This window comes from Gopherus evgoodei, chromosome 3, assembly GCF_007399415.2.
Source record: "Gopherus evgoodei ecotype Sinaloan lineage chromosome 3, rGopEvg1_v1.p, whole genome shotgun sequence".
Taxonomy (NCBI): domain Eukaryota; kingdom Metazoa; phylum Chordata; order Testudines; family Testudinidae; genus Gopherus; species Gopherus evgoodei.
In genome coordinates, this window is record NC_044324.1 from 104532900 (window position 1) to 104545792 (window position 12893).

Here is a 12893-nt window from a genome sequence, read left to right on the forward strand (position 1 = left end):
CCGAAGATCGAGTTGCCACGATCGCCACGGAAGGACCCGAAATGCTGTTCCCCAAATGCTAGCGCCCTAAGCGACTGCCTAGGTCGCCTAATGGGTTGCACCAGCCCTGCCTTTACTACGTTACTACATCCCCAGAGTAGATGAATCCAGTGCATAGAATGAGGTAGGGCTCCCATGGAAAAATTAGTATGTGAGCATGTAATTACAGACTATCATAATGCATACGCATAAGGGGTCAAATTAAAGTTGTACAGACAACCATAATACTGGCATTTTCTAACATTCAACTGTTTGACTTAATAAACTTAATGCTCTTCTAATTTTTTTGTATATAATTTCCGAGGTTTTAAAAAGCATCCACCTCCCTCCCCACACCCTGAAATTCCATCATGTAGCTTCGTATTGAGATCCATAAGGTTCATTGGCCAGTTTGGAACCTTTAGATCCATCACTTGGACCTCTGCCAGTTGAGCTAACAGAGTAACTGATAACAGTAGTAGGCTGTCAACCTCTAAGTAGTCCAGTCTTCCTGCCCACTCAGGCCCAGTTCCCACTTCCCAGCTCCTCATTCAATCTGTCTCTCCCCCCACCCCACTCTGTCTCCCAGTCCCAATCTCCTTTCCCAGTTTCCTCTCCCAATCTCAATCTCCCCCAACCTGTTCCCTGGCCCTTTGTCCCAATCTCCTTGCCCAGCTAGTCCCAGTTCCCCTTCCATAGCCTCACACCTTGTTAAACCTCCCTCTCCTTCCCCCACTCCATCCCTTCACTGATTCCTAGTCCCAGTCTCCCCCACTCCAGGTCTTAATCTGATCTCTGTTTCCACCTTCAGCCAACTGGTTCACAGTGTCTCATAGACTCATAGACTCTAGGACTGGAAGGGACCTTGAGAGGTCATCGAGTCCAGTCCCCTGCCCTCATGGCAGGACCAAATACTGCCTAGACCATCCCTGATAGACATTTATCTAACCTACTCTTAAATATCTCCAGCGATGGAGATTCCACAACTTCCCTAGGCAATCTATTCCAGTGTTTACCTACCCTGACAGTTAGGAACTTTTTCCTAATGTCCAACCTAAATCTCCCTTGCTGCAGTTTAAGCCCATTGCTTCTTGTTCTATCATTGGAGGCTAAGGTGAACAAGTTTTCTCCCTCCTCCTGATGACACCCTTTTAGATACCTGAAAACTGTTATCATGTCCCCTCTCAGTCTTCTCTTTTCCAAACTAAACAAACCCAATTCCTTCAGCCTTCCTTCATAGGTCATGTTCTCAAGACCTTTAATCATTCTTGTTGCTCTTCTCTGGACCCTCTCCAATTTCTCCACATCTTTCTTGAAATGCGGTGCCCAGAACTGGACACAATACTCCAGTTGAGGCCTAACCAGCGCAGAGTAAAGCGGAAGAATGACTTCTCGTGTCTTGTTTACAACACACCTGTTAATGCATCCCAGAATCATGTTTGCTTTTTTTGCAACAGTATCACACTGTTGACTCATATTAAGCTTGTGGTCCACTATGACCCCTAGATCTCTTTCTGCCATACTCCTTCCTAGACAGTCTCTTCCCATTCTGTATGTGTGAAACTGATTGTTCCTTCCTAAGTGGAGCACTTTGCATTTATCTTTATTGAACTTCATCCTGTTTACCTCAGACCATTTCTCCAACTTGTCCAGATCATTTTGAATTTTGACCCTGTCCTCCAAAGCAGTTGCAATCCCTCCCAGTTTGGTATCGTCCGCAAACTTAATAAGCGTACTTTCTATGCCAACATCTAAATCGTTGATGAAGATATTGAACAGAACCGGTCCCAAAACAGACCCCTGCGGAACCCCACTTGTTATACCTTTCCAGCAGGATTGAGAGCCATTAACAACTACTCTCTGAGTACGGTTATCCAGCCAGTTATGCACCCACCTTATAGTAGCCCCATCTAAATTGTACTTTCCTAGCTTATCTATAAGAATATCATGCGAGACTGTATCAAATGCCTTACTAAAGTCTAGGTATATCACATCCACCGCTTCTCCCTTATCCACAAGGCTCGTTATCCTACCAAATCCTTATATCCCTCAATGGTTCTCAGTCCCAGTCTCCTTACTCAGCCAATCTGAGTTTGTCCCTCTTTGTCCCCAGTCTTAATCTTGTCGAACCAGTCTCAGTGTCCCCCTCCAATGTCATGAGTTTCTCCTCTGCCATCCAGTTTCACTCAACTCCTTGTCCCATCAACACTTTGTCTCATCTCTTGTCCCATTGCATTCATATCAGATGGCTTCCTCCTCCATATTGCCTGGGCACCTAGGTAGGGAGTCATTGAGAGCACAGGAAAGACAGGATCCCTGCTGTGAATCTTGTGCTTGGCTTCACTCTGACCTGGAACAGCTGGGAGGAGCCCTCATAGCCCTGGATTGGAATTGTGTTCAGTCATTCATTGGGAATGGTACTTGCACAGTCTGGTCAGCACTACGAGCTGCAAGCAGATGGATCACGCTCAATGAGGACGGACTCTTCAGAGATTTTAGCTGCTTCTCAAGCAAATCTCTACTGAGCATGTGCAACTGTGATTTTTCAGAAGCTTATAACTTGCCAGATTTGTGTGGGTTTTCACATGAATGGCAAAGGACACATCCCCGACACAACGGCCTGCCAAACTGCAAGTCCTACCACCATGCTTGAGAGCACTACAACATTTAAAAGAAAAGGCCTCAAGAATTTTTATAACACAGGAAAAAGTAACATTTTTTTTTCATTAGCCTTATTCTCAGAACTAGCTGGACCATTTTGACTGAAACTTAAAAAAAAAAAAGACTGAATCAAATACTTGGCATTGAAAATTTCAGCCCAACTTACTACAGTTTGATACAGTTATAAGTAACTAAAAATAAGACCTTATACTGGAACATATCTAGCAACTTTAATAATAGATGGTGATACCGACCCAGCCAATAATGCCCAATTTAAATTCTATTGGTGACCATGTTTCATTCATACAAATATCAAAACTTTTGTGTTCCAAATAAGGATACTGGCAGCAAAGTGCATCACAACACAACTATTGATGTTGTTGTTTTGGCAATCTACTAATTCTGAAATATTACCAGATTTGGGATAGAAAAAGAGGTAATACTTCTTTTGAAGGGTCGTATGTTTCCTAATATACTGAAGACCACTCAGGTTTGTGAAGGAAATGTATGATCTTAAGTGAAATTCTATCTTATGGTTTTACAGCCTCAATTTTGTTTCTTTGAAAACTCTGCCTGAGTGAATAGGAGAAAAATATTTTTTTAAAAAAATCTGATGAAGCTACAGCTATTTTCAGTAGTCAATTAACCTATCAAGATAATACTGAGTCACGTATTGAAGACAAGCAATTTAACTCATTGATGCCCCCATTTGATTGATTTTTTAATCCATTTGAAATACTATAATTATTTGTATTAATATTTCTTGCCAGAAAGCAGTACTAAGAATGAATAACTATTTAAATTTAACTTTACATGGCTATTGTCAAGGGTTATTTAATCTCTTTAATGTAAACATAGAAATTGTTTATTACTAGGGTTTTATGGTTTGTTTGGTTTTGGTTATATATATGCTTGTTCTCCCTTTATCCTCCTCCTCCTCTTCCTCCTCTCCTTTCTAAAGAAGCTGGGACTGGATAACGGGATGGATCATCACTTGACAATTGCCCTGTTCTGTTCATTCCCTCTGAAGCATCAGGCACTGACCACTGTTAGAAGACAGGATACTGGGCTAGATGCACCATCGGTCTGAACCATTATGACCGTTCTTATGTTCCTAAATTGTCTACTTTAAGACTAAGATTTTTGAGGCCTTTCATATTTTGTTGTCTAAGCCATTGTTAATTAATCTTACATGAAATGTGACCCTGGATTTCAATATTTCTTATTGGGTGATTTATCATATCATATATACCTATATGATTTATTTAATACATTATACTTATTTTGGTATGTATCCTATGCTTACATAAATTGTTGTAGGTCCATTGATTTCAATATAGCTGCAACAATTTATACCAACAGAGAATTTATCTTTCTGACTGCTAACTCATAAACAGAAAGCTCTGAACTTCTCAAAGTGAAGTATTAAAGCAGGAGATCAGTTCTCACCTATGGAAGCAGGATGTGAAAGATTCCCTGGGTAGTTGCTTCTGAAACAGTGAAAGTAATTTGGAGAATTTTGGCATCGTTACATAGCAGTGCCATGGGAGTGCTGATAGTTATGGCCTAGCGTGCTAGCATCTGGCTTGGATTCAAGATGGAATGACATAAGCAGGGAATAATGGGTGTCTGTTTTGTCTCTGTGGGATGGTGTGGGGATCATGCACTGATAATGTTCCATTAAGAGATCTATGTCATATGAGGGTATGGCTACACTTGCAGCTGTACAGTGCTGCCGCGGGAGCACTCCTGCAGCAGCGCTTTGAAGTGCGAGTATGGTCACGGGAGAGACCTCTCCCAGCGCTGCAAGTACTTCAGCTCCCCATGGGGATTAGTTTACAGCGCTGGGGTACTGTTTACACTTGCGCTTTACAGCGCTGTAACTTGCTGCACTTAGGGGGGTGTTTTTTCACACCCCTGAGCAAGAAAGTTGCAGTGCTGTAAAGCGCCAGTGTAGCCATGGCTTGAGATCCTTCCCAAGCAGACATAGCCTTTGCAGGGCGTCAGAGAGAAGAACCCAGTTTAAATAGCTTCTCTAGGTTTTTGCATAATTAAAACAGAAATTAAAGAGAGAATATTTGGTTCTGACAGCTGAAATTATTGCAAGTATGGCTCATTAATAAATAACACCTAATTAGCCAGAAATTATTCAATGATTAAGCCTTAATTTTCTGTGCTTCTCATATAGGTATTTAAATTACTCTTTATTATTTCTTCCCTTTCAGACTATTTTAGATTGTGTTCAGAATTATCCCAGCAGGTTCCTAGAGGAGTAAAAGACAGCTTTGTGTCATCAAATCATCCCCAATTATGCCATCAGCAAGAGCAAATACATCAACAAGTGCTCCATCAATCCAGCATTCTTGGAAATAGATTTACAGCTACCTACTTATTCAAGGAGATGAGTCTAGTGCAGCCTTTGCAAATTAGGGGCACACTATTGTTTCCTTGCAAGACAAGATTTGGAAGCTCTTAATGATCATTCACATTTTCCAAATCAAAATGTGGGGAGGAAATTTGCTGTACATTGTGTAGGTCTTAGCCTCCCCCATTAACTCCTGCTCCCGGTCAGCCATCTGCCAGGCCTCACATCTGCTTTAGTCACTCTCTAATATGATACATGGGGGAAGTGGATAGGAAACAATATAGTGTACATTTGAATAGAAGAAAAATATTGTCTCTGGCATTCTCAGTGAAACACAAAAGCCATGTAAAACTGGAGGTAGTTTCATCATGCTCAATTTCACTGACCAAGAATCAAAATAATAGGAAAGTTGTAGGACTTTGGTTTATTGCATGGCATCAAGTATCCCCAGAGTAACTGCCCTGGTATCAAAGATGTTATCCCAGTAAAAACCCAATTGAATGAGGTGGTGAATCAGGCCCACTGCCTCTGGGCAATCACAACACACAGTAATCTTTAATTAAGTACAATCAGCACATATGAAAAAAGTTCAAAGGCTGTTAGAAGAGTCTGTTATCTGGAAGTCAGGCAGCAAGAGCAGAACTGGAACTCTGTAGTCCCTACAGATGGAAGTTAGGAAGCTGCCCTTATACCAGGGGAGGGAAAACTTTTTGGCCTGAAGGCTGCATCGGGTTTCGTAAATTGTATGGAAGGCTGGTTGGGGAGGGGTCATGGCCCAGCCCCCACCTCCTATCTGCCCCCCTCACCGGACTCCTGCCCCATCTGCACACCCCTGCTCCCTGTCCGGCCCCAGACCCCCGCTGCCCCATCCAAACCCTCATTTCATTCCTGACAGCCCCCCCCCGGACCCCTGCCCCATCCAACCACCCCTTCTCCCTGTCCTCTAACTGCCCCTGAACCCCTGCCCCTAACCCTAACCCCCCCTCCTTCCTGACTGCCCCCATTCAACCCTCTGCTCCCCTGCCGACCACCCTGACCCCTATGCATCCCCCCATCCCTTGATCAGCCACTAAATTCCCCTGCCCTCTATCTAACCTCCCCGCTCCATGCCCCCTTATCGTGCTGCCTGGAGCACCAGTGGCTGGCGGCGCTACAGCCACACCGCCCGGCCACACTGCTGCCATTACACAGCACAGAGACTGGCTCAGGCCAGGCCCTGCAGCTGTACTGCCCCAGGACCTCACAGTCCCGCCATCCAGAGCACTGGGCCGATGGAAAAGCGAGCAAGCTGAGGCTGTGGGGGAGGAGGGACAGCAGGGGAGGGGCCGGGGGCTAGCCTCCCAGGCTAGGAGTTCGGGGGCTGGAAAGGATGGTCCCGTGGGCCAGATGTGGCCCATGGGCCGTAGTTTGACCACCTCTGCCTTATATCCACAATTCTTAAACTTATACACAGTTCCTTAAGTATCTAACATGCCAATACAACATGCACCTGAACTTGGCATTACTGACCCATTTTCTAACTGGTATCTTTGTCCCCCATTTCGTAATCTGCTAGTAGATAAAATATTATGGGACATACATAATACGCCACAGCCAGCCAGTCATTTTGGCACCACAGATTATAGTTATACAATGACAGTAATCTCCGCTGTCCCACTGCACTTGAAAACATAGCCAAGCTGGGAGTTATGTGAGATACGGTGATGGTGGAAAAGGAAACAATTCTTATCAGACAGTGGTCAGTCGAGGCACTTGACCTGGCACTCCTTCCTGGGAGGGAGCCGCTGGCACAGTGCTCTCTATGGAGCCCGCTGGTCTAGAATTTTCTTTCCGTCCTTTTTCTGACCAATCCTGGATCTCTTAATATTCCAGACATCGTTCCACATGAGCATTTGGGGAGTGGCTGGACTGAGGGATGGAGGGAGTCTATGAAGGGACTTTTACAATGACTTACCTCTAATTCTGAAGTGCGCTCTGACAGCTATATGCAGGGCTGGCTTTTTTGGGGTGGCCGGAGCAGCAAAGGGTGGCAGGGAGGGGGAACAAAAAACAAACCTGTGGGCTGGCCAGAGCAGCAAAGGGAAAAAAAAACCTGTGGGGTGGCCAGAGCAGCAAAGGGGAGGGGGAACAAACCGGTGGGCCAGCCGGAACGGTGAAGGGGAAAAAAGGAAAAACTTGCTGGGCTTGCTACAGACCTGGCACCGCTCCAAGCAGGGCGCTCCCCTCCTCCACCCTGCTGCCCCCTATAGGGCAGCTGGAGTGGCGAAGGGAAAAAAAAACCTGCAGAAATGCCGCCTCTTGGAATCTGCCACCCCAAGCACGAGCTTGCTTGGCTGGTGCCTGGAGCCAGTCCTGCCTTTATGCCACTCTTGCAATGTAATGGTGCTGGGAATTGCAAGGCAACTTTCTGGCAGCATAAGGCTAGAAAGATGGATCTACACAAGGCTAGCTTTTAGCCCCGGTGCAGGGACATGCAAAAGACAGGAGGGGGCGTGTTGGTGGAGGACAAGGGTGTGGCCAGAATCTACTGCCCTTCAGTGATCCTTGGAGAGCATTGCAACTCCTGGGATTGTGCCAGTTTACACGAAGAGCCAAACAGGACCTTGCAGCCTGAAGCTGCAAAAGGAGGCAAAAAGGCACATTTGCACAGCCAATTGAGAAATACCACTTGGGCCTCAGCAGTGCAAAACATAAACAGGAATTAATTCAGGGAAGTTCTATGGCCTCTGCTGTACAGGAGGTCAGAAGAGATAACCACAGTGATCCCATGTATTGCCATGGGTATGCAAAGCCGGAGGGGCATACAATAAGCCCCTACCCTTGGGTGATTGCACAAAGGCATTTCATTATAGCAAACCTTGTGCTCCCTGCACTCTGCAGAGCACATGACATGTCCATTGGCGCATCCCCAATGGGGAACAGGCTGGTAAAAAAGAGGTGAGAATGAAGTGAGGATATGGCACCAGACAGAGCAGAGCAGAAGGAGAGCAATCAGCTCCATTTTAATAGAGTAATCCATTAGACTAGATGCGTGCCCAAGTGACCATCCACATGAGTGAGGATTTCATCCTCCATAAGGACATAAAAGTAAAAGGGAATCAAACCCAAGTGAAGCTACTAACCCTGAACAGATGTGATATAAAACTCTAAGTAATAGCAAAGGTATTATTCAGAACAAAGCTTCATTAATATAAAAATAATTTCAAGTGCATCAGATGTCCTGTAGGTAACCCACCCTTTGACAGTCAGTGGGACCCTGATACCATGAGGACTATGTTGTGCCTGACAGGCACTGGCCTGAATGGAATCTGGTACAGAGAGAACCAATGAGAACTGATGTTGCTCAGCATCTCTAAAAATACAGCCACATGTTTAGCTACCTCGCTTCAGGTGCACCTGAGTTTGAAACTTTTGGCCTTCATTGTCACATGCAACTCACTTTTAGACATCTACTATAAGTAAATAGTTACCCACTCTACGTTAGTAATTTATTGAAGACCAAACGATGGACCTGTATTTATACTAAATAGCACCTTATTCTACAATAGTCCAACCAGGATCAATGGGATATTCTTGGAGGAAAAGGCTACTCCACATCAATAAATTCAGTAAAATCCAGTAGTAAACAGTGACCCAGTATACACATATAGCATTGACAATTACAAGGACTCTCACGTTTCATAGAGTAAGCTCATCAACTAAGGTCAGGAAGGAATTTCCCCCTGTGATACGTAGCGCACTATCGGATAGATGTGTAGATCTCAACTTTTCTCAGAAATATTTAGTCAAGACCATTTTTGGATACAAGGTACTGCATAAGATGGACCATTGGCCTCATCCAATGTAGCTACTATATAGATCTGATCCAGCCCCCATTTAAATTAATGGCTAAACTCCCATAGATTTCAGCTGCACTGGACTGAGTGCTATGTTCCTATCTATGGATCTTGTTTTTTTAATTCATCACAAACTAAAAACTGGCTAGAGCAGTTATATATGAAAGCCTTAGTTACTAACTGACAGCAGTGCAATTCTTGAAGTAGAATCAGAATTAGGACCTAACTCAGTGACTGACTAGGGAAACAACTGACTACTTTCGGGATATACTACAATAGAAACACAGGGAAGCCAGCTAAGGCACAGTGGAAGCACCCACTGGGTGTGGGCGAGGGGTGGGGTGAATGTATCTTTTCAAAATATTCTAGTTTCACCAAAAACAGAAGTGTCAGTTTCACTCACTTTCAAAGCCTCCAACTGCAAAGTCTACAGGAAATTGACAAAAGCGACCATATTTGTCTCTCTTTACAAAAATGTCACCTTACAAACTTCAGGGAGATTGTACAGATGTAAAAAAAGGACATAATGTTGTCCAATATATCTTTATATACCCAGTCAGGAAGTTAAATTCAAGATTTAGTATTATTTAATTTTTATTTATTTGTCAAACTATGTTGCAATGTACATTTTTTGCTGTTCATTCTAGTATAAAACTAAGAAAATGGAAATAATTTTATATTGCCAGTACCTAACATATTTGCCACCTAACCAGGTATATTAAGTAAACTATATATTTTTCCTGTACATAAAAATGTTCCATTATATAAAAATAAACCATCTGGGAACACTGTTAGTATGAATGAAGTCCTCTAAAGCAGCAAGAAATATTATTAAACAATAATGTTTACTATTATTATGGATCCATGTAGTCCACATAATATCTAAGGATAGTACTCTGCTCACACTAAACCTAAGTAGATGGAAGTTGAAATGCAGAACCATGGAACTTCCATCATATAAATACTCAACACATTATTTTTCTCTTCTATAAACTTAAATATTGGATTTGACAGAAATTAGTTTTGGGCTGAGCATGCTGCTATGCTGGGTGGAGTTGCAGTTAAACTTCTTAGTCTAACTGTGCTGAGATCTCCTGGTTAGGATAACACATCTGCTATTCAGTGTTCTAAAACATGAGTTCATGTGGAGATTAATTAAAATAGGTTTTAAGGTTAATTAGATAATAAGGACATTAAAGTTACTGATAATTTGATGCTGTTGTTATTCTATATTTCTGTACAAGAAAAGGAGTGTAAAAGATGGGTACAGCTAAGGATCACTGTGAACTGAACATGTTGGCCTAGGAAGAGACTATTTGAGCTGCAGCCGTTAATGCTATTCTAAATGCTTTTTATGAAGACTACAGAACTGAGCATATCTGACCTTTACCTGGCATCATCTCATTAGAAAGAAGTGAAGTATGAGCTGTATGTTTCAGTGTTTTTCTTCACTGACGGTGAATGGAATATGGCTTATTTTATGGGAAATGCTTTATTTTACTATTCACAGATACAATTCAAGTTACTTAATAACTACAGTTCACTGGTTTGTACTTGAGGTGGAAAATAGATTCAGCAGGACTAAAAGTAATTGCCACACAACCAGTTGAGAGGGATAGAGTACAGAACAAATCCCCTTTTAGACACCCTTTAGTAAGGCAATAGTCAACCTTAAAGAGATGTAGAATAACTTCATGAATAAGAGTCACAGAGAAGCTCAAAGTGTATAGCTCCCTGACTGCCCGCCCCATAGGTTTCTGCATCAACATGACTGAATCATGATATTTTGGGACAATGCCATGAGGCAAACATGGCAGAGTAACGTTATGCCACATTCTGGGGATTTTCAAAAATTCTTCTTGATGCAGCCTCCCTTTCCTCTGCCCCCATCCCTAACCCTTCCAACTTCCTGGCTGTTTGGAAGGTCAAAACAAATTTACCTCAACAACCCTGGTTCCTTTCTAGGGCAACCCTGCTCTACCTCAGGGGTGTGTCAAACAATGTAGGGAGAGCTTCTGTGAAGGATGCTTGGCTTGAAGAGGAACAGGCAAAGCAAAAGGAGCTGCAATCATCCTTGCAAATGCCATGAGAGCCACAAGTGAGATTTTGAAGAACCCCATGAAGCTTTCTTAACACTGTGACTCAACAGGGTCTCTGAAAGGATGATCAAGTTTTCCTAACCTTTTCGTCAACCTGATCGCCACTCCAGACCAATGCCCTCACTTGGATCTGCTTTCCCTGAGAGAACCCGGGTCAATGTAATATTTTCCTGTCTTCTAATATATATATATATATATTGAGCAGTAGGGGGGAGCCACAGGGAAAGGAGGGAGGGGAAAACAAAACAGACCCTCTCCCCATTTCTCCAAAATCCTATGATCTTTGCAGGGAGGTGAACAACCTTCCCCTTCTCTTTCCCTAGTATAAGGCAGGGCAACCTGCACATATTCCTCCAGTTCTGCTGCTGTCCCATCACTGCCAGTTGCCTCCCTTCTGGGGCAGCTAGGCCCCAGAAGGAGAGCACCTGTGTCAGGAATATTCCTCAGGGCAAATAAGGAAACAGGGACAATGCATAAAACACTAACTGATAAATCTAAGTCCAAAAGGGATGAGTAACCTTTTGAGCAAATAAGTTGTTACACAAAGCTTGACTGAATTCATATCCCTGGATATTCAAACTTTGACTGTTCCCATAAAAACTTCAGCAAATTTTGATTCTTTTAAAGTGTATGTGTCCTCTCTCTGAGATTATGTCCACTCTGAAATAGTGCCACTTCTATTGTACACTTGGCACCATGATTCTAAAAAAAAAAAATCGGTTAAATAAGATTAGGACAGTTGAACTGACTTAATGTCATGGGACCAACTCAGTTCTCAGTCATCAACAATGGTTCTTACTTCATTTTGCTATGTGTTTGAAGAAATGTGTGTGTGTGTGTGTGTGTGTGTGTGTGTCAGAGGGGAGATAAAACAAAAAGCAAAAAAAAAGTGATAGATCAGATGAGAGATTTCATACATTAAAAGCAATGAAGGTTGTCAATGCAGTTTCAGTTCTTGTTAAAATTTACTATCCTGGAGTTATTGTCTGTGGAAAAACATATGAAGATATTACTCCATTCTCCTGCACCTTTCTTGGCTCAAAGGGATTATGATAGATTTTAGCATTTTCTATAGTTTCCCATTGACTTCACTTTTAAATTACCCTTAATTTTAATTCATGCAATTGCAAAAAGAAAAGTTAAAAGCTCTAATAGTACAGCCATTAGTTCTCATGCTTTATTTTAAAATTCTATTTGCACACTGTTGCCATTTTGCAACCTTTTAAAAATACAAAACAAAATTTAGTGCATAAAAAAGCAGAATTTATCAGAAAAACAAAGACTAGTAGAACAGACTTCAACAATGTATGAAAGTACCTGTATAAAAATCCCCCTGCGCAAACATGTCAATCACATAGCGACAGAATGCATATTGATCTAACAGAGCAGAAAGGAAAAAGAGTAATGAGGGAAACAGATTTCAAGGCCCTTTTTTTCCCCATGCAGCCATGAAGATAAAGCTTAGCAGTGACAAAACACATTTTTGGCTATTTTTGTGATGTTTTCCCTGGGTATATTTTTCCAGCCTTAAAGTAATTCTCTCTCTCTCTCTGTCTTATACACACACACACACGTTCAGTTAATGTTCAGGGTCTTATTTCAGGCCACCATGTCATAGAAGTAAGACTTCAGAGTTAGAGCTGGAACTCTGTCTTTAACTCCACATTCTCTGTTCAGGTATTGAAGTACAGTTAGGGGTGATATTCACCTGCATAAAGTTTGTGTATTAAGGTTCTAAGTGGGGGAGGTTAGGGAAGTGGAATTCGTCACTAACCCATCACCAACTGAACATCTCCCCATGCTGCTATTCCTGCCTTTGAACTGGAACAGCAGTCATAACCCTTCGGTTCCAGTTGCATGGGGGTACTGAGGCCAAATGGATTTGTATGAACCTGGAATTGTGGGTCCTTTGCT

At 42.6% G+C, this 12893-nt stretch overlaps 1 protein-coding gene across 1 annotated transcript in view; it reads right to left on the minus strand.

Moving 5' to 3' along the window:
• The window catches only part of TRDN (triadin), a 307073-nt gene that overhangs the window by 175044 nt on the left and 119136 nt on the right, over positions 1–12893 (minus strand). Inside the window, exon 12 of the mRNA XM_030556221.1 lies at positions 12297–12356. Within this exon, the coding sequence (XP_030412081.1) occupies positions 12297–12356 (60 nt within the window). The remainder of the gene's footprint in view (positions 1–12296; positions 12357–12893) is intronic.